Raw genomic sequence first — 21,547 nt, 5'->3', positions numbered from 1 at the left:
GTAAATAGTGCACAAAAGAGTCTAGAAGACTCTTACCTCAACCTCCCTAAACAGTTTGGAGACGTGAGGATTGGATGCTGAAGAGAAGGGGTGCCCTCTAACTGATGTGATCTATGCGGACCAAGCACGACAAGCAAACAAATTCTTTCTGGTGAGTAAAATTCCACGACATTGTTTTCTATCAAAAATCGTATCATTTAATTATTTCAGCCCAACAATGAAACCTTTTAAGATGAGTATCCAGGTTTGGCTACTTCTCACTTCTTAAGAGAATTAATCTATTGATTTATAAACTGAATATTATTGGAACACCTACTTACTGCCTGATTAACATTGGGTTATTGCTAAGAAATTATAATAAAACTTGCATTGCCACCCTGCTGTTATAAACCTCCACCAACAATGTGTAAAAAAAAAGATTTCCAGACTCATATGAGGTCTTGTGGCCTTTGACCAGTGAAATATCATCAGTTCATCGTTGAGTCCAAGTGACACCCAGTCAAAATTTGAAGAAATCCCCTTAAAGCAGACATGAGATATAATGTTGAAAGCTGATCATGTTGGGAAACATCTCAGGGCAGCGTTTTATTCATCATTCAATTTCACCAATTCACACAAATCACTCAGTGACGGGTTAGTTGCAAAATCTTTATTGTTTGTTTGATGTTTTCTTGGACCTTTTTAACTCTTGGTTCTAGAAAAAGTGGAGTCTTGCAGATTTAGAACCCGTTCCTTTGCTGTCACACTGCAACCGGTGCCGGAGGGGACGGCTGTAATCACGTGACTGTTTGCAGCTTGGATATAATAGTGCAGAGGTCTTGACCTTGACGGTTCGGTCAAGGGAAGAAGGAGCCAGCGACCGATTAGTTAACACTGCAGAAGGACATGAGACGGCTGTGTGTGCAGTGACCCATCAGGATTCTACAGGAGGGGGTGCAGGCCGACCTAGACTAACATGCTTACTCTACTATCGCCTCATGCACCGCAACGTGTGTCGTCTAGGAAACAGCTAATAATGCATTAAATGTCGATATCGTCCCTTTTCAGTTATTTGTAAAATCATGTGTGTGTGTGTGTGTTTGTGTGTGTGCGAGTGTGTAAACCTTAACAAATGCTTCACATGTTTTCATCCACATTCCAATAAACAACACAGTGTTCTGCAACAACTTAAAAACACAGAAACGGGAGAACAACAACAACAGGTGAGCTATACATTAAAAGTTATACAAAACCGAAACAACTAAAAGCTTCACGGATGAGAAGTAAAGAGGGTTCGTCGGGGGGTGATGATCACAAGAAAACTAAATACCAGCTGACCAGTGTGGCTCCACTCCCCACTGTTGTTACTCCTCACAATCAATCCCTTTAAAATTTAAAATAAAAAAGGACATTTAAACACGTATGAATGTCTGTATTTGATAGAAGAGTCCAGTGCAAACACAGTTTCTGTCTTTGACTGTGAGTGAGCGTCCTCCTGCGGAGGGGAAAGGAAGAGATGCAGCTTGGGCATCTTTATTGCTTGGTGGTACTTGTTGATTTCCAGTTGAAAGAAAAAGCGGACATGCTAACGCGTAGCTTCAGAAGGAGAGGGCGGCGCGGGGGGTGTGTTTTTTAAAGAACCACTTCGAAGGTTCACAGTTTGTGTTTAATTCCAGTTCAGGTGACGATCGGGACGTCACGTACATTCCTCTTCTTCCACGTGTTACATTCTGCCAGACGTGTCTTTCTCTGCTCATCTCAAGTCCGAGAGTTTCTGGATTCACATTCAGCAATTGGTTATGGTGTTTTTGAATTCATGGTGGCTGGAGAGGTGAAGAAAATCAGCAGCCGTGGGGAGCTGCATGCGAAGTCGAGCCTGGAGCCCCCCTGATCCGAGGAGAGGGGTCCGGGCGTTTTCAGTTTGCTGTGGTAACGTAAGGTCGTCTGGTGTGAGCTGACTTTTATATAGTGTCCAAACACTCATTCAACGCACAGTTTATAACAGAGAAGAAGAAGAAGTTTAGTAATAAATCCGATTGCCGATCACAGTAGCCCCTGACTGTTTGGCTGGTATTAGAGAGGAGAGGAATGGAGAGGAGAGGAGAGGAGCGGAAAGGAGAGGAGAGAGAGGAGAGGGGACGAGCAGCATGTATGTTTCTAAAGATAGTGTCACGATACAGAGCACTCATTGGTTACACCTACAAGTAATAAATAATAATGTCGCGGTGGGATCATCTAGACGTTCGGTCACTGACAAAAAAAATAATAAGGGAAAGGAAACTTTGTGAGAGTAAAGCGTTCAGTGGAGAGGTGATGCTGTTTGTTCCTCTTCCCTCGTCTTTCCACTCAGGACGGGTTTCACGACAATCAGATGTTCCGAAAAGTGTGTGTGTGTGTCGGGGGGGGGGGTTGTTTCCCTGTTCAGCGAGGACAGTATCCAGCTATGCAGCACTACGACAGGGTAAGACGTCTGGATGGATTGGGTTCAGTCTCGGTGTACTTTGTGTGTGGGAGCGTGTTACACGATGAGGGGTCCGCGGCGGGGGTGTTTCGGACTCTGGCCGTCCCTGTTGTCGGCCCCCTGCTCCTCCAGGTTGATGTTGCTGGTGGAGGAGTGGTGGGGGAGGGGCTCCAAAACAGGCCTGTAGCCCCCGAGGTACATCAGATCTGAGCGAGAGGAGAACACAGAGACAGAGAGAGAGATGAGTGAGGAAGAGGAGGAAACAATTCAGAATTTTTTTTAATCAAAGCTTCTATTTCATGGTAATCCACTGCGACCAGGCTGAACCAGCGACTGTAAAGAAACATGGACGATGTGTCTCCACTTCCTGATTCCAAAATATTGCGGATACGAACGCTGCCAAGTTGCGCTGATGACGTCTTTTGGAGCCAGAGTCTGAGGATTCACGATCGGGGGAATGGACCCACTGCCAATCATGATGTTTCTCCACGTTTTTAAAGCATTGAATAACCAATTAATCACTTTAAAACGTCAGCATCGCGTTCTTAAAGATATTTGATTACTGAATTCTATACTTGGTACTTGTACAACTGATGATAAGCAGCTACCATGAGTTATGATAAAAGACGTACAGTTTGTGACCCTGGTGTCTGATCTACAATCCGACCGTAACTCCATACCTAGTCCTCAATGTGCACTGGGCACGACTCCTCATCTGTCCGTCCGATAGAAGGCGAGAGAAGGAGAAGAGACAGAGGAAAGGAGGAGATCCGGGAAAAGACGGCAGAACATGTGAAGAATGACAGGAAGGGAAAAAAAGGGAGAGAAACAGAGATAACAGAACACTTTTACGAGACACAGAGAGAAAAACATCCACCGTAAAACAGCAAAGAGGTGAAACAGATTCAAGGAAATGACGGGAAATCAGAGGTTTTAACAGAGGAAAGCTTCTTAAGCAGGGATGGGAAGAAAGTCTGAACCCGAATTTAGTCAAGTTACATTAAATTAACCCTCTGGAGTCTTCTTTCATTAAGTAGGAAAGTATGATTATTATATGATATGAAAGTAAAATGATTTAAATGCAAAATTTTATATAGAAAGGGCAGAATTTGAATGATGTAAATACTGTATTATACTTCTAACATTTTATTTCTGTGTTTCATTGGTATGTAGGAATAGTAAAACAATATATTTTTAAATATTGGGCTGCTTTATTAAATATTTTGAGTGATTATGGCATTTTTAATCGTGGCTGTTTTAACATTTTCTTTACCTTGATGAAACGTTACAATATCTGTGGTTCAAAAGATGCACAAAGACAAATATGAATGCATGAAAAGTTGGCTCGAAAAAAAAAAGATCCCATATTCATCCTGGACCCCAGAGGGTTAAATAACCTCTACATAAAAGAATGCTGTGAAGTCAAATGGAGACCTTTAGCTCCCATCACAGCAACGCACCCAGTGTGGAGAAGCAGGAGGAGGAGTGTGGGGGGGGGGGGGGGGGCAGGAGGGAAGATGGCAGGACGTAAGAATGAGGAGCAGATGTTTGGCAAAGCGGCTCGAGAGCTGGCAGACGCTGAACATGAACTCTGGGATGGACAAGACTCTTTCTCTCACACACACACACACAGGAAACACAGCATGCAAACACACACACACACACACAATAAGATGCACTCACACACAAACACACACCAGGGCTTCGGCTCAGAGGGAGAGGAGGGAGACGGTGCACAGCTAACCGGTTCTGAGAATGCGATGAAGCACCACAACACCGAAGGGGAGGGATGAAGAGAAGAAGGACGGCTCCAGATCTTCATGCCGGGCAAAGCCTCCTCTCTGGTTTCTCACTTTAACTCCAATGAGCTCGTTGGCCTTGAAAACTAACGTGTCAGAAATCCTTGATTCTTCGGACTCATGCACCCCCCCCTCCTCCCTAAGTCCTCATCTGTCCATGTTCGAGAGGTTGCCACTCACCGGCGAATCGGCTGTTGGGAGCCTGCTCATTATCCAGCCCCAAAGAGGGCGTGTCACAGAGGGCGACGCCCTGATTGTTATTGGCCAACTCTGGACACCTGCTCCGCCCACCTGCAAGCGAGGGCAAAGGTCAAACAAGAGCAGCCAGGCACAGCGGGAGGAGGAGGAGGAGGAAGGTGAGGAGTGGGGGCAGGCGGGTTGAGGGAGCGAGGGGGGGGAGGGGGTCTGAGGTGGATGGGGGGGAGGTCGGCCATGCTGGAACGGGTCAAATAATAACTGATGATGTTTTTCTGCAGTTGATCTGTGTGAGTTTAAATAAACTGAGGTTCAACGGGAGTTTGAGTCGATGACATCAGAACCACTGAGAGTCGGGAGCAGGACGGATTCCTGTTTGTTGATGTGGAGACAAAGAGAGAAGGAGCTTTTGTTCCTTGATAAGAAATATAGAATCTTCTCAAACTGGAGGAGACAGCAGACAAGGGAGTGAACGTGGAGAGCGTGTAAAGTTCAAATAATCAAACTCGTGAAGGATCAACAGAGAGAGTGACGTGAACGTTACTGTTGTAATTTAATACCTGTTGGACAGCGACAGAAGTCAAAGCATGTGCCAGGAATTATGATCAGGTATTCGCAAATAATCTAGTTAGTACTTCTCAGCCATTAATCGTAATAATCGAATTAATTAATCATTAAACACCTGGAGTTGCCATGGCAGCAGACGGATGAATGGACTGAAAAACGTCTACAGGTGAACTTTGGAATTTTCTAACCGATTTTTGTTGAAATCAGCGACTAAATTGTTCCAACACAGAGGGAAACAGACCATTATAAAAGTTCAAATACATTTGTTAGTAAAGAAACTGAAATAAATATGTTCTAGGAATCTGGGAATATGATGATCATATATTTGGTGTCTGGTTTGAGACAAATTAACACCACAGATTCACGTTTTTCTGCTTGTTCCAGCATGGCCAGTGGACACACAGTGACAGGTTGAACATGTGTAAGTGCCTCATGCCCGCAGCAAGAATGTGTGTGTGCGGTTGTACGTGTGTGTGTGTGTGTGTGTGTGTGTGTGTGTGTGTGTGTGTGTGGAACTAATGAGGAGGACCTGACAGATGACTGAATGATTGGCAGCTCAGCACAGAGACACAGACAGGGCACATACAGAAGCTGTCTGGCAGCGCCGGTGCAGATGCTACACACGAGCGTGCAAACCAACATCCTACAGTCGTCTACACAAAGTGTTTCACTACATGTTCGCAGCGTGAGGCCGCACGGGGGTCCGCTCGTCTCCTGAAGAACTAAGAGGTCGTTCACAGCAACACACAGGAACACAGAGATTGTTTCAGTCTGGCCCGAGGTGTCAGAACACACACACACACACACGCACTCAACAGAGAAACTAATTCACTCATATACGTTTTTAAACTGGTGTCTAATGGAAAGTGACAATGCGTTTGCTTCACACACACACTTACACACACAGACACACACAGACACACACACACACACACACACACACACACACACACACTCGTAGGCACATCAGCAGCAGCAGCAGTGCGGATGGAGCACGAAGAAGCTTCATGATGAATAAGTTAAAGCAGCAGACTGCCGTGCTAAACGACACACGTCATACACGCACAGCAGACACACAAACACACACACTGGACACACACAACGTGCAAATCATGCAAGTGCAGCAGGACCTCTTCTAAACAACACAGGGAGACTTAGGCCTCACTGCAAAGTAGTAAAAGGTTCTATTGCACACACACTGCCCGAGAAGCCTTTCACTGGAATTAAGAGGCTGCAGCCCCTGGTGGTTTCAGCCAGTATTACGTGCATTTCCAAAGGGACAGCCCCATCTAGAGGACAGTGTCTGACACGGGTTTTAAAATGGATGTCATCACTCAGTCATGGCTACAACCACACGGTCCATAGGGTTTAGTTTTGTATGAGGAGGGGTTATTTATTTTTCACACGGCCAGTGGGTGCAACAGATACAGAGGGGAGGTGCAGGGTCAAGGGTGAAGGGGGAGGGTTGGTCGCCATGGTTACCTTTCCCATTTGATGGGGAGGAGCAGTCCTCTTCTGTCACGTCATTTCCCTGAAGAAAAAAAAATGCAAAAAAACTGATTAGAAAGTTCCGCATGAAAATGATGAGCATTAATGCAGATGTCAGTATTGTGTAATCACCTCTGAGTCCTGCTCCTCGACAGCCTGGGAGTAGTTTTGTTCCTTTGGCTGTTTGGAAAACTCCTGATTGAAAGAAAAGAAGAAGAAGAAGAGGAGGAGGAAACTCCAGTGATGAAGAGACTCACTTGTGTGTTAATTTACAGGATGCTGCAGAGAGTTTGTCTGTCCTCACCGCGTCCTGCTGCGACGGCCCTCTCCTCTGCATGGGGATGTCCTGGTTCTCCTCGCCCTCCGCGGTGCCTCCTTCCTCCTCCTCCTCCTCCTCCTCCTCCCCCCCGGGCTCGCCTTCGGCCCCGGCCAGGTAGGACCCTGACATGGAGGACATGGTGTCAGTGCTGATGTGGGAGTGCTGCGAGTGCGACGAGGCCATGGACATCACTGACTGGGCCAGGCTGCTGCTCACTGGGTCTGACAGACAGACGGAGACACACATCACGCTCGGGCTCGGGGGGGTCGGATCGTTTATTTTTCTTTGGTTTCCATCATTTAAAAGAATACATCGATCCCTAATCTCGTGAAATTACCAACAGCCGTATATACATTACTTTCTGTTGGATAGTAGCAAATGCATATTATGTTAAAAATATATTTTTATTGTGTAATATTAAAAGAAATTGTTCCAGATTTAGGGAAATAGACGTTTCATGTACGTGCAAAACATATCGAGGCTACAGCCTGGAGGTTGATTAGCTTAGCTTAGCATAAAGACTGGCAGCAGGGGGAAACCGCTAGCCTGGTTCTGTTCAATGCCTCGAAAAAGCCGACAACCAGCACCTGGGAAGCACAGACTGTATCAAAAGAAGCAAAAAGTGAAGGCAAAGTGACTTGATCACCCCCTGGTGGCTGGCTGCAGTATACCTCATAAGCCCTGCCTCCTCCATGTAAGTAGATGGGACATGGACCAAACTAAAAAGTCAGAGTCAAAGTTAAACGAGCAATATAGAACTTCAGCCTCTAGAGGAACAAAAGACCAAGATAGATTTCTCTGGGTTTGAACATTGTAAACAAGTCAACAAAGCATTTATCACAGGTCTGGTCGTTTTTGGACATTTTAGCCGAACCATGCTGCTTAAAAGACATGTTTGAAGGTCGAGATATGGTTTTAAGATTCAGGTTAGTGTGTGAGGTTTAGGTTGGGGTTGGGGTGGACATTGAGCTGCTACACTCAGACTAAGGGCCTACATCCCGTCAGAGAACTGGATTGTGTGTGTGTGTGTACCTTCAGGAGAGGTGATGGTGGATGAGAGCGGAGTTCCAGTGCAGGACGACTGGTCGATGGCTCCAGACGAGGACAGAGTCAGGTTCTCGCTGTCTGGAGTCACTCCACACTGTAACACAAGAGAAGCATTAGCAGGAAGAGAGGGAGACAGGGAGAGAGAGACGCCACACTTATTCCTCACACACAAACACATACACAGATATCTGACACTGACATGAAGGAAAACATGCAGGCACACAAACCTCCTGCTGGTTCACAGCCAGTTTGTGGCGACAGGCCTCCGATTCACTGCAAGACTTCTCGTCCTCCTCCTCGGGAAGCACAGAGGAAGTCTGGGAAAGTGACCTGAAACACATAAAGCAATGGATGAAAATAACTGGAGTGGGTTCGATGTACTGGTATGAAGTAAACACTGAAATAACAGAGAGGGAGAATAAATACAACGTGGTCATAATAAGAATAATATTGTCTTTTGCACACTCTGTCTACATATTCTTACACTCATAGTATATTATATTATCTATTGTATAGTCAAATACTTATATTTATACCTCTACTATATATCATATCATATTATATCATACTCTCTGTATATTCTTTGTATATATAAGTCTATATACACATATTTATACATGTGTACATGTTATAATTATTATATTTACTATTATTATTATATATACTGTTGCTGCTATTATATTGGTATAATTACTATCATATAAATATTATGTTGTATTATATACAATATATAGCTATTTTAGTAGTACTATTTTTATATACTGTGTAACAATAACATTACCATCATATCATCAGTACTATTACCTTCATCTTGCCACTGCACCTTATCTACCTATTTATCTTGTGTTTCTGTTTTTATTCTTTCTACCTCAATATTTTTTATTTTATTCTATTGTTTTGTATTTTATTGTATTCAAATATACCGGCTGCTATGACGACTTAATTTCCCTTCGGGGATGAATAAAATAATCTATCTATCTATCTATCTATCTATCTATCTATCTATCTATCTATCTATCTATCTATCTATCTATCTATCTATCTATCTATCTATCTATCTATCTATCTATCTATCTATCTATCTATCTATCTATCTATCTATCTATCTATCTATCTATCTATCTATGTATCAATCTATCTATCTATAATTAGCAGTACTGTAAAATGCCTCGGTATTTTTGTATTTAAAACTTACATTGGTCAAAAACCTAAATATGAATCTTGAGAACACTAAGGGAATCAAAATTTCAAATTGGCTTAAAATATTCAAGTAAAGTATCAGGTCCCTATTAACTTTGATGCATTAAACTTTGATGTGGCCGAGGCCTGAGACGCAGACTCACTTTGAACCACTCTTCTTGAGCTTGAGACCCTGGCTGGAGTTGGAGTGGTCCAGAGGGGAGATGGAGCGGGCCGGGGTGGCGTGCGGCTCACTGCTGTACGGAGGCAGCGCTCCAGAGACGTGGCTGGGGCCAGAGTTGAGAGGAGGAGGAGCCACCGAGGAGGTGCTGAGGGGCCCGTTCAACGCCTCCAGGAGAGACACCACCTCGTAGCCTGGAGGGATGTGCTCCGACGCCTGCACACGAGAAGAGGACACTGGGGATGTGAGCTCCGCCGGGTGGTGGACGATCATTTTTTAAATATTTAATTTTGTTTGTTGTGATTTGTTGTCAGCTCTGTCTCACCGAGTGTTCTTCCGAGTCCGAGGTCTGTGACGTGATGACGGGGTTAAAGCTGCTGGGGGACAGGGGACTGAGTTTCTTCCTCATGGCTCGGATCTGCAGCAGAGCTCTGAACGCTGTTAATACAAAAATAAATTAAAAAACATATATATATAAATAATTGTACTGCCACTCACATTTAAACCTCAGGAGAAAAACTGATTTCAACACACAAAATACAATTAATACAAAAAGACAGAGAGGAAACTCAAGACTCAATTTATTTTCATCAGTTTTAAAAACTAAAGGAATTCCTCAATGCAGTCACATATTCACTAAAACAGCAAATATACATGAAGACTGCATGTGAGTAGAATATCAGTTAATAATAGCCAGTTGTTGTCAGACCAATAAAAACAAGAAATTCTTGTATCGTATTATTGTACTATTGTATTATTGCTTCAAACAAATTAGAAAATGATTTTAAAAAACCATCTTAGTAAATAAACATGGCTGCGGCAGTCATATTGAATTATAATGTATGGGGGGGAAATGCATGAGACAACTGTGAGATGGAAAAATATATAAATATTAATTTTCCATTCAGTTGCAATCCTGAGAGTAAAGCTCCAGTAAAGTTGCTCTGTGATGCATCCTGTAGTTTTCCTTCCTCTCTCTATCTATCTGTCTCTCTCTCTCTCTCTCTTCATCTCTAGTGCAGTCTCTCTCTCTCTATCTCTCTCTCTCTCTCTCTCTCTTTCCCCAATCCGCTCAAAGCATGACGCAGGTTTTGCTTTTTCCCCAGACACTAACTTTCAGGCTCTGATTCCTCTGCTGCAGTGGTCACTCAGCGGCAATAAATCCGTTGGCTATTGATTTAAAATTTCCATTACCTCTTCCCATATTTCGAGCGTCTGTACGGGAACGCGTTTACATAAATATTGCATGGGATCGAAATCTGCAATTTGTTCTTCTGTTAAGTTGTTGTAAACGGGTTGGAAAATCTAAATAACCGTAATTGCTGCCTCACAATTATCTTATTTCTGATTGGAACACAGAGCTCTGCCATTTCTGCCCTAAAGGAAATGTGCATTTTAAACAAAGCGGCACGTTGTGCAGCAGCTTTTAATCAGCTTTAGTGGTTCTTATTTGAAGAGCACATCTGAAACAGCTGGAACTCACGCAGTCTGCAGATGGGGCAGCAGTTGGCCTGGTAGCGCAGCGTGTCGGCACAGGCGTTGCAGAGACACAGGTGTCTGCACGGCAGGATGAGTGTGTCTCGCACGTCCGACAAACACACAACACACTCCGCGCTGTTGTCACTGATCTCATCATCGGCAACCTGGAGATGAAGAAACATTTCAATGTTGAGAAGAAAGAGGATTTTTCAAACACAGACACATGTTGCTCAGACAGAAAAATCTCTCGTGTCATCTGCAGTTTACCTTTGATTCTTGGCTGTTGTATTTGTTCTCTATCCCATAGATCTCCTGCAGCAGATAACTTACTCCATCCACCTAAGGGGAAAAAGGCAGCAGGGAAATGAAGACTTGCTCTTTCTTTGTCTTTGAAAAGCATAAAACAAAACAAAAACGTTGCACAAAGGGATGAAAGAAGGAGAGAGAGAAGTAAAACAGGTGAACTCACCACTTGTTTCTGCTTCAGAGGCTTCACACAGTAGCTCCCGTCCATGTGCTGCCAAAGAAAATAACAGTTGCTCAAGAAAAGCAGAAAAAAAACATATTTTAGAAGCTGCTTCCAGCAAATGTTTGGAATTTTAGCTGGAAAAGTCACTTAAAAAAACACTTTATCTAAGAACCATTGCAACATCTGCACAGCAGCAAATTCCTGCCACAGTTTCTCTCAGGCTTTTACTCTGAAACCACCTTCTTACCTTCTCAAATGTAGCCAGGAGAATGTGTGAGTGTCCCAAATGTTCTGCAGAGATCACAAGCAGCGGACACAGGTTTGTTTGATACTCTGCAGCCATGCTTTCACATCAGATCATCAGTGAGACAAACACGTGTTAACTCACCGTCTCCCTCGTCCACGACCGCCTGCACCACCATGGGGAAAACCTCCTTGTCAATATCAAACAGCAGCTGAGGAGGAATCACAGAGAGACGGGGACATTAACCCAGTAGAGATATGTGTGTCCGTGTGTATTAACCAGTGTGCAGCTCAGGCTCGTACAGACGTCATTACAGAGCCCACACACACACACACAAACACACACACACACTTACCTCCTCGTCGGCCCATTCGCTGAGGTTGACCGTGTGTGAGGGCAGACAGAACTGCTGGCAAACTCCCCTCTTGAAGTGCACGGTCTCAGACTGCAGAGAGCTGTCCTGGGGCAGGTAACTACACACACACACACAGACACACACACAGCAAATCAATGTAGAATATAAAGATGATAAGACCATGTGGGCCTGCAGGAATATCTATGGAACCTTCTCTTCCACACAAGCCTCTTTTTCCATTTCTATGATCAAAAAAGACTAATGGTAGCAGATGCTGCTCTTCCCAAATTCAATACAATCAAAAATCCATACAGGCGGAAACACACTTACACTGGCACTCCATTGTGAAACTCCTCTATGGCCTGGTAGTAGATGGTGATGGCGACCTGTGTGTCAGCGTCGAAGGTGAACTCCACGTTGTAGCACGCCCTGTTCTTCGCCGTCTCCTCGTCACCCGGCAGCTTCAGGTCCTCGCTGCACCTACGGGAGAAGGAGAAGGTTTTTATAAGTAGATTCAAGATTCAAGATTCAAGATTTTTTATTGTCAAATGAACAGAGATAAGATGAAGTAGTCACTGTCAATGAAATGCTTGGGTCACACACTCTCTTTAAGCAATGCTCAGTAATTTCAACCCAAAAAAATCAAATAAAAATAGAAAAAGTATAAAATAGAATAAAAAAGAAGAAAATAGAATAACAATGAAATAGAATATCAAAATATAAATATATATACATCTAAATATATATCTATCTCTCAATAGATATATAATAGAGAAAAGAACTGGATGTTTGAGACGTGAATAAATTGTGTTCATATGTTCGGAGTGTGTGTTTGTCCCATTTCCAAGGAGAAGGGGTATTTAGTGCTTCTGTTATAAGCTTGACTTGTATAATTAGCTTATGCCTGGGTTAGGATTTTTACGACACTATTCATTTAATTATATGTTGTGGCCTATTCCCTATAAATAACTCAGTGGGTATAAAATTAGACAGCAGTGGTGAAATGGGGCGTGTGTGTTTAGGTGGATGGAGGTGCTCATACCGTACGAGCCGCAGAGTGTCTTTCCGGATGTTTATAAGGCTTCGTAACGTCTTCACTGGTTCCTGAGGTGGGGGGGCTGCGTACGGGAACTGAAAACAAAGACACAACAGCAAAAATAACAGTTGTAAAAATACAAAAAAAGTAAAGCAGTATTCAGCTTTCCTCAACCGCACCAACATTCCTATCTTTGCCGCAGGGAACTCAGGGTTACAAGATGACCGCGGCTGCTCCGGGTTTAACCTTAACACAAAAGTGTTGTCAGCAGCAGCAGAGATCCGTGCTGACAAGTGCTGAGCCGACGGAGCCGTTCCAGGGACGAGCCTGACACTTCAGACTGTGTTCGGCACATTTCTGCACACAAAGGGACCGCAGGAGTAAAACAGTACACTCCGAAGGCCAGGGTCAAACGGACGAGGTCTATTTCCATCCGGTTAAAAAGAACCAGATGGTCGAGCTTCACTGCATCTAACCAGCATTTAATAATATCAACTCACAGGTCTGTGACGAGTATACTTTCTGCTTTCCTCACTGACAGCCACCTCCCCCCCCCACCTTGAGTGATTCAAATCCAACATTAAAATGCTGTAAACTCGACACAGAACCTTTGAAAACCTGAGCCAACTTCTGTGGTTCACGTCTCAGCACAGTTTTTCTAGTTGTGCGTCTGAAGCCAGAAGTTGCTGACTGAGCGTAAAGGGAGAGCCGAGGTGGTTTCTGAGGATCTCTGGAGGAGAAACATGCAGGAAGTGGTCAGATACCTCCACACTACAACCACTCATCTGTGTGTGTGTGTGTGTCGGGGGGGTTGTGCGGCTGTGAATGGCACCATATTCAGTATTATTACACATCTGGGCTCAGCGGGAGTTGCGCCTGTAAACCACACAAACAAACACTCACACACGGAGGAGCAGATGCTGAAAAGAGCCTCTCATTGGAAACTCAGCAGCAACATAGTGGGTCTTATATTATCAAATCGGTCTCAGGCTGAAATGTAAATATTAAGACTGTTTACTAAAAATCCACAAGGCTTTTTCTAATAGTGAAAAACTGAATTAGAATATGTCATTGATGTGCAGCTGAGGATTAGCATAATGCTTTTCGTGTTTGACCCTAATGAAAAGTTGGGGGATCACAAAGTTATTAAAGTTGATCCTGAGAGGGGCATGAATGTTCTCACTGTCAAAGGGTCAATAAAGAAAAGTGTTTTTAATGTCATTAATGAACCGACTGTCACGGGAATCCACTAATTATTAGTCTATTTGAAGAATTGAGATATTTCAGTCGTGACAAACTGAAAAACAAACAAAGCCAAACCACTGGCATGACTCAAAATCCATTTTGGAGATCCCTGTGCTTCAGACAGCAGTGTCTGAAAATCCCTAAACATAGCCACCGTCCATTATCATATTTGTCGAGTAGCGCAGGAGGCCCGAGAACACAACAACTGCGGTCGGGTTTTATGATTCCAGAGAGCGCCATCTGCTCAGAAACCACAAAACATTCTAATGCTGGTAAAGCTTCTGACAAAAAAAAACAAAAAAAAAAGGCAGAAGCACCGTTGCCAGCTGAGTTCTGTGTCCACAGGAGGATTATAAACACCCACATAATCGGAAGAGAAGAACTGCACTCCTAATTTTAGCCCCAGTCTAGACAGAAACGGTGGAACGACCGAGATTAGGACGGAGAGATGGAGCCCAGTTTCTCCATATCAGCTCCACTCAGTCAAACGGTTTTAACTCCCTCCTCTTTGCTCTCTGTCAAACTCTGCAGCTCTCATTAGTTTGACCTTGAGGCTTGAGATTAGGCTGAGCCGAGCCGCCGGAGGAGGAACCGTCCCTTATCAACGTTTCTGCTCGGGAAGCCGACAGACTTGTCATTTCACTTTTAATTAGCTTGACAGGTTGAGACAGTGAAACTAATTTCCACCAGTGACAGTGTGAAAGCCTGTTAATTGCTGCTGCTGCTGTTGCTGCTGCTGGAGACACTGGAATGTAACCGATCCTGTTACATGACAAAGAGGCAGCTGCTGTTTTTTATTGATCACTTAGCTCAGTCAGTCGTTCTCAAACTTTTTCTGTCATGCCCCACTTTGGGTCTAAAATATTTTTCATGCCCTACCCGCTCCCCCAACCCAACAAAATGGGCCAAGTTTAACATGTGTATTTACATAACATACACATGAACATTAAATCCACATTACTTTCAGGAATTTCTGCCAAAAAGTTGTTTAAAAAATATCATTTTTCAAACAATTTTTTGTGACATTTGTCGCTTATTTAAAAAAATAGTGCCATAACTTCGCTTAAATTCAACATAATTAAAGTACTTTTGGTGACATTTATCACTACATTCCTCCATCAGTCTGTACTTTTTCAATAATAGAGAAAAAATTAATTCAATTAAAAACACTTTGTTATAAAGATGATAAAGCTCAACCAAAAAGAACACATGCATGTGACTGGGGTGTAATGTTTCTCAGTGTCTTCCTAATTTGTTTGGTCTCATAGAGTGTTCAGACATTAAATATACACTGGTCTCTCCTCATGTCCTACCACATTGACTGTGCATCCAAGAGCAAGACAGGTTTCATCGTACTTTCTTTTCAACTTGGTTTTTGAACACTGTCTCTTGTTTGTCACTGACCGGTAGCTTCACGTGAACGAACTCTGATCTCCTGTGTGTCTCTGAGCGGTTATGCCTCCACACAGTTTAAGAATCACTGACTTAGCTGATCACCCAAAAAAAGGTGCCGTTACGGTTTCATCCTAACTTGAATACCTTTTTGTTTTGGACGTTTTAAAACATCATCTTTTCATTTTTACAAACAGTCCCTTCAACACGCTGGCAGCTCCTGGACAGAATGTACTTGTGCTCCAGGACCACCACTGGGTGGGGAGACTGTTTGTTTCTTTAACAAATACCTACCGCTACAGGTCTGGTCCCCAGGAAGTTGAGGTCTGTGTTTTCCCCGAACAGGTATCCCTCCGGATGGGTGGAGTCAAACTTCTCCCCCCCCATGATGAAGTGGCTGGCGAAGTAACTTCCTGCACACAGAGAAGCAGACTCGATGTTAAAACACAGCAAACTCACATCACATCTCCTGGTAAAACAGCTTAAAAATACAAGGGGGGAATAATTTGCTGTATTTAAACCTGATCTCAATACATAGGGTTGTTCTCCGTAGATTTCTGAAACTAAGTTATTAGTTAATAAATTAAGTTAGAACAAGATCTGAAACTGTTTATTTAGGTCTTGTGAGTTTAAAAGACTACTTAGAGAATTCTGTGTTTTAGACAGATCTGTTATTTGTGTGTATATTTAGAAAGAAAGCACGTTGCAGAACTTCAGCATCCTATTTTATATTTCTAACCAAAAATAATGGGTTGAGGTTAGATTTGCAGGCTTGTGCAAAACCTTATTAAATCCTTGTTTTTATAAAACATTGAATCCACGAATTTTTCTCTAACACTGTGAGATGGGACATTTTCATAAATTTGCCAAGAATCTTGATGAAAGAAATCTGGCAAATTTAGGGGCCTGATATCTATTTTTTGCACTTTGCTGCAGTTTGTTTAATTGAAGTGAACTGTTGTGCTTTGGTGGAGGTATGTGCTCTATATATATTATTCTCTTGTTTGCAAGGTTTCATACTCTTGATTCTTTTTGCCTGATCTTCAAATTTTTCAGGTGCCAATGACAACAACTTGTGAGACTTTATCCTCAGAGGACTGAAACCCTCCGGGAACATCCGGAGCAGAACAGGACGGATGAATGTGAACAGACTGTTCGACCCGGAGCTCGTCGGCCTGTTTACCAAGAGTTCAGATTCAACGACAAACAAGACTAAATAGACGTTCTGCCCTTTAATCACAGGCTGGGATAATATCATAAGACTCTAATGGTGGTTCGGAGTCTTTAAATACATGCTGGACAGTCAAGTCACGTTTCTGCTGCCAGGTCATCTATTCGCCGATCTGAATCACGATTCGTTTGGGTTCATGCTTCCTAACGCTGGAGGACGCTGGATGCTCTGAAAAAAAAAAATCCATAACACCACAAATCATGACCTAAAAAAGCTCCAGTGACGCCGCTCCGTCTCGCCCTCCGTCCCTCTCTCTCTCTTCATTACCTTATTATTATTTACAGCAGGTGTGAGAGGCGAGCTGGATGGAGGCTCTGTCACCAGATCCCACCGACAGGAAGTGGGGCTGAGGGATCGGTTTCACCACCAGCCTCCACCTTCCCTCCCAGCACCACCACCTCTCCTGCACACTGTTATATTACGATTTCACACTTCTAATTCAGCTGAATCATGCTCGGGGGGGGGTGATAACGGCAGCAACACGTCAAATGTGTCATCCCTTTAAATCTCTTTTCCATATTTAACATCACAATAAATCTAAGTTGTTATTGTAATATCTGTGTAAAGCCTCGGGTCTGCGCACAATAAAACGTTATTTATTGTCCCTTATGCTGGTTCAGATCTCATTATGTCCGAGGTTTTCATTTACTTTATGTCTTTGTTTTCGACAGAATTGAAAAGTAATAAATATGACTGTACATATACGGTGATATTGGATTAGGGCTGAACCGCAATAGGGAGCTGCTTCAATCACAACCTGTCGTATAGAGGAACAATAAAAAGACGAATATAAAAGACACGGGTCAATTCAAGGGCTGAAGAACCGTCTGGGACCTGAATGGGAAAAGTGGCTTGGGCTGGTTATTGATTTTTTGATTTTACTTAGATTTTTAAGTAAAAATATGACAACAAAAACATTTATTTAATCTTATAATCTATAGGGAATACTTTTGAATAAATCAGTGTGTACACAAAGCAAACAGCAGGGATATGAGTTTCTCTCTTATTCACTGTGAGATGAATGTATTTGGATTTTTGGGGCGATTTTAATATTTCAGCATCTGCTCTGGAAAATCATGTCGGGCCTTTTTAATTATGTTTGTCATTTTGTATATAAAAAAAAAAAAATCTTCAAACGAAAGGATTATGGAATTAATCATCTGCAGCAGTCTTTCCCCAAAGTGAAAAAAACTGATTTAAATTGAAAAATCGTGTCACTTTGGAAGATAGATTATGTATAAATAGACTTTCCTCCTTTTTAGGAGCCTTCATCACTTATTAATTCTACAGATTGTGGCGGCCGTGAAACCATGAACCCAGTCCAGCTGCCGACAACTCACAGACACACAACGACACCAGAGGATTTGTATAAATATGAACATAAAAAGATCATATGTGTTGCTTTTAGTGGTAAACATACAGAAATCCCTGAAGTGCAAATCACAACAACAAATCACAACAACACAAACAATAATGATGATTGAGATTTGTATTTTTCTTATATGTAGCTTTGTATCTGCTGTTTTGTTTTCTTTGTCGTGCTGTTTTCTTATTAGTTGTTGTGTTTTCTCATTTGCCGTTTTTGTTTTCTTATATATTGTGTTTTCTTCTTTGCTGTTGTGTTGTCTAACATGTTGTGTTCTCTCATATGTCGCTGTATCATATTATATATCATTGTGTTTTCTTATTTGCTGATGTGTTCTCTCATGGGTTGTGTTCTCTCATGGGTTGTGTTCTCTCATGTGTTGTGTTCTCTCATATGTTGTGTATTCTCATATGTCGTTGTGTTTTCCTATTTGCTGTTGTGTTCTTTTATATGTTGTGTTCTCTTATAGGTTGTGTTTTCATGTCGCTGTATTATCTTATATCATTGTGTTTTCTTATTTGCTGATGTGTTCTCTCATGAGTTGTGTTCTCTCATATGTTGTGTTCTCTCAGGTGTTGTGTTCTCTCATGTGTCGTGTTCTCTCATGGGTTGTGTTCTCTCATATGTTGTGTATTCTCATATGTCGTTGTGTTTTCCTATTTGCTGTTGTGTTCTTTTATATGTTGTGTTCTCTTATAGGTTGTGTTTTCATGTCGCTGTATTATCTTATATATCATTGTGTTTTCTTATTTGCTGATGTGTTCTCTCATGGATTGTGTTCTCTCACATGTTCTGTTCTCTCATATGTTGTGTTATGTCATATGTCGTTGTGTTTTCCTATTTGCTGTTGTGTTCTCTTATAGGTTGTGTTTTCTCATTTGTTGTGTTCTCTCATATGTTGTGTTCTCTCATGTGTCGTGTTCTCTCATGGGTTGTGTTCTCTCATATGTTGTGTATTCTCATATGCTGTTGTGTTTTCCTATTTGCTGTTGTGTTCTCTTGTGTTCTCTTATAGGTTGTGTTGACTCATTTGTTGTGTTCTCTCATACGTTGTGTTCTCTCACATGTTCTGTTCTCTCATATGTTGTGTTATGTCATATGTCGTTGTGTTCTCCTATTTGCTGTTGTGTTCTCTCATGTGTTGTGTTCTCTCATATGTTGTGTTCTCTCATATGTTGTTGTGTTTTTCTATTTACTGTTGTGTTCTCTTATAGGTTGTGTTCTCTTATATGTTGTGTTCTCTCATATGTCGTTGTGTTTTTCTATTTGCTGTTGTGTTCTCTTATAGGTTGTGTTCTCTTATAGGTTGTGTTCTCTCATTTGTCGTTGTGGTCTCTTATATGTCGTTGTTTTTTCTTAGATGTTGTGTGTTCTAACATGTTGTTGTGTTTTCTTATTTCTCATCATATGTTCTTATCCCTCCTTGTTGTGTGATTTGCCTCCCCTGCCTCCCCCCACACTAACGTACCCCTCCAGGTGAAAGGCGTTTAAATGTCCTGCAGGCCTGACAGCTCCAGAGGTGTGAAGAAGATGATGAAGATGATGAAGATGAAGATGATGATGCATGTTGTACTTTTAAGTGTTAACCCCTCAGATTCATTCTAGCTCCATTAACCCCCCCTGGAGCCCTGGAGAGGACCCCAGCCCCCCCCCCCCCCCCCATTGGGACCAGCAGTTCGGGGCCTTACCGGATTTGGGTGGGTAACGGTACACGGAGCTGGACGGGATGTCCACCTCCTCCACGCCGATGTTCTGCCGGCTCGTTAGCGCTCCCATCTCCGGTCTCAAGAGCAGCTCCCGGGCTCAGGGACATCCACACGAAGCCTTTGTCCTCTGCTCCTCAGTCCGTGTGGTGTAATCCCCCCGGTGCGGCCCGGTCCATGTCCTGTCCCCGTCGAGTCCCGCTGCTTGCCCCCCGCAGTGGATCGGAGCGACCGTCCTCGGGGAACAGCCGCTGGTTCTCCGGCTGCTCGGGTGGTTTTAGAGGCAGGAAAAAACAACCGTTAACCGACTAGAACAACCGAGTGAGAACCCGCGGACTGCTTCGGTTCTCTGCGGTGGTCGACAGCTCTCTGCCCGGGCCGCTGCAGCTCGGTGCTCGGTGTGTTTTCCTGCCGGTGATCGGTGTTTTTTCTCCCGGTGCTGGTTCGTCCTTTCTGGATCCTGTCAAGAGAGGCTCCTCATGACGTCACACAAATCCGGACCGACGGTTTTGCGCAGTCTGTCCCTCTCTCTCTCTCTCTCTCTCTTTCTCTCTCTCTCTCTCTCTCTCTCTCTCTCTCTCTCTCTCTTTCTCTCTCTCTCTCTCTCTCTCTCTCTTGCTCCCTCTCTCTCTGTACCCACCCTCTCTCTCTCTATATATATATATATCCCCCCCTCTCTCTCCCTCTCCCTCTATCCCCTCCTCTCTCTCTCTCTCTCCCTCTCTCTATATCCCTCTCTCTCTCTATCCCTCTCTCTCTATCCCCCCCTCTCTCTCTCTCCTCCTCTCTCTATACCCCTCTCTCTCTCTGTGTCTTTCTCTCTATCCCCCCTCTCTCTCTCTCCGTCTCTCTCTCTGTCTTTCTCTCTCTCTCCCAACCCCCACTCTCTCTCTCTCTCTCTCTCTCTCTCTCTCTCTCTCTCTCTCTCTCTCCCCCTCTCTCTCTCTCTCTCTCTCTCGCCCCCCTCTCTTTCTCTTTCTCCCTCTCTCTCCCTCTCTCTTTGTCTCTCTCTCTGTCTCTCTCACACACCCCCTTTATCTCGGTCTATCTCTTTCTCCCTCTCTCTCTCTATCTCGCCCTCTTTCCCACACACACTCTCTCTCTATCTCTCTCTCTCTCTCTTTAATTCCAAGTGAATTAAAATACAAAAAACACCACAACATAATAAAAAACCAGCAAATAAATAAAGAAGAAACAAAGAGTTAAGAAATTAGTAATTGTTTTATTTATTTAAATGCCATGGCACATGATTTATAAGAACTCATATCTGCAGGTTTTCTGAAGAATCTAAACTTTGCTTCTCCATGTTTAGTTTCTCTGGATGTGAAGCCGACTTGTTCCAGAAGACCTGAGGAGTCACAGCCGAGCAGGACAAACATACTTCAGTGCTTTAAAAATCAACAGGATTTTGAAGTCAATTATTTGACAGACAGGGAGCCAATGTTAATCTCACTCGCAGCTTTCTGATTTATTTTTTTAAATAAAAATAAATGTGCCTCAACCGGTTGGGGTGAGCGGAGAAAATGGGCAAGAGAAGACAAAGAGAGAGAAAGGGGTAGGAGGAGAAAGAGACCAGGATAATTGAAGCTCTGTCAGACTGGTTGTTATAATAAAAAAATAAAAATAATAATCTTCAGTTGTAACTTGGCGTCATCAGGTGTTTTAGCCTTTTAATCGCAATAACGTTAGCTGATGCTAAATGTAAATCTGACTGGCGTTTATGGCAGAACTCATAATGAAATAATGAAAGATCAGAGAAATAAAGAATAATTTCTTTATTAAATAAAACTACTCTACCTTGTTACATGTTGA

At 43.0% G+C, this 21,547-nt stretch overlaps 1 protein-coding gene across 2 annotated transcripts; it reads right to left on the bottom strand.

Annotated features, from left to right (window-relative positions):
- Nucleotides 1–634: 634 nt before the first annotated feature.
- On the bottom strand, nt 635–20,253 carry rnf157 (ring finger protein 157). 2 transcript variants are annotated; one of them, XM_061095243.1, is made up of 19 exons: nt 19,721–20,253; nt 15,730–15,848; nt 12,805–12,893; nt 12,093–12,242; nt 11,763–11,880; nt 11,552–11,618; nt 11,411–11,454; nt 11,164–11,211; nt 10,962–11,033; nt 10,699–10,858; nt 9,541–9,653; nt 9,199–9,431; nt 8,083–8,185; nt 7,841–7,949; nt 6,794–7,029; nt 6,622–6,684; nt 6,484–6,532; nt 4,420–4,530; nt 635–2,646 (listed from the first exon to the last, which is right to left on the bottom strand). In XM_061095243.1, the coding sequence occupies exons 1-19, from the start codon at nt 19,806–19,808 to the stop codon at nt 2,498–2,500; spliced, it is 2,121 nt and encodes a 706-aa protein (XP_060951226.1). In that variant the 5' UTR covers nt 19,809–20,253; the 3' UTR covers nt 635–2,497. The 2 variants fall into 2 exon arrangements, with proteins under 2 accessions (XP_060951226.1, XP_060951227.1); XM_061095244.1 differs by lacking the exon at nt 4,420–4,530.
- Between the last annotated feature and the right edge of the window lie 1,294 nt (nt 20,254–21,547).

The sequence above is a fragment of the Limanda limanda genome, chromosome 21 (assembly GCF_963576545.1).
Source record: "Limanda limanda chromosome 21, fLimLim1.1, whole genome shotgun sequence".
Lineage (NCBI taxonomy): Eukaryota > Metazoa > Chordata > Actinopteri > Pleuronectiformes > Pleuronectidae > Limanda > Limanda limanda.
This window is presented reverse-complemented; position numbering and strand designations above follow the sequence as displayed.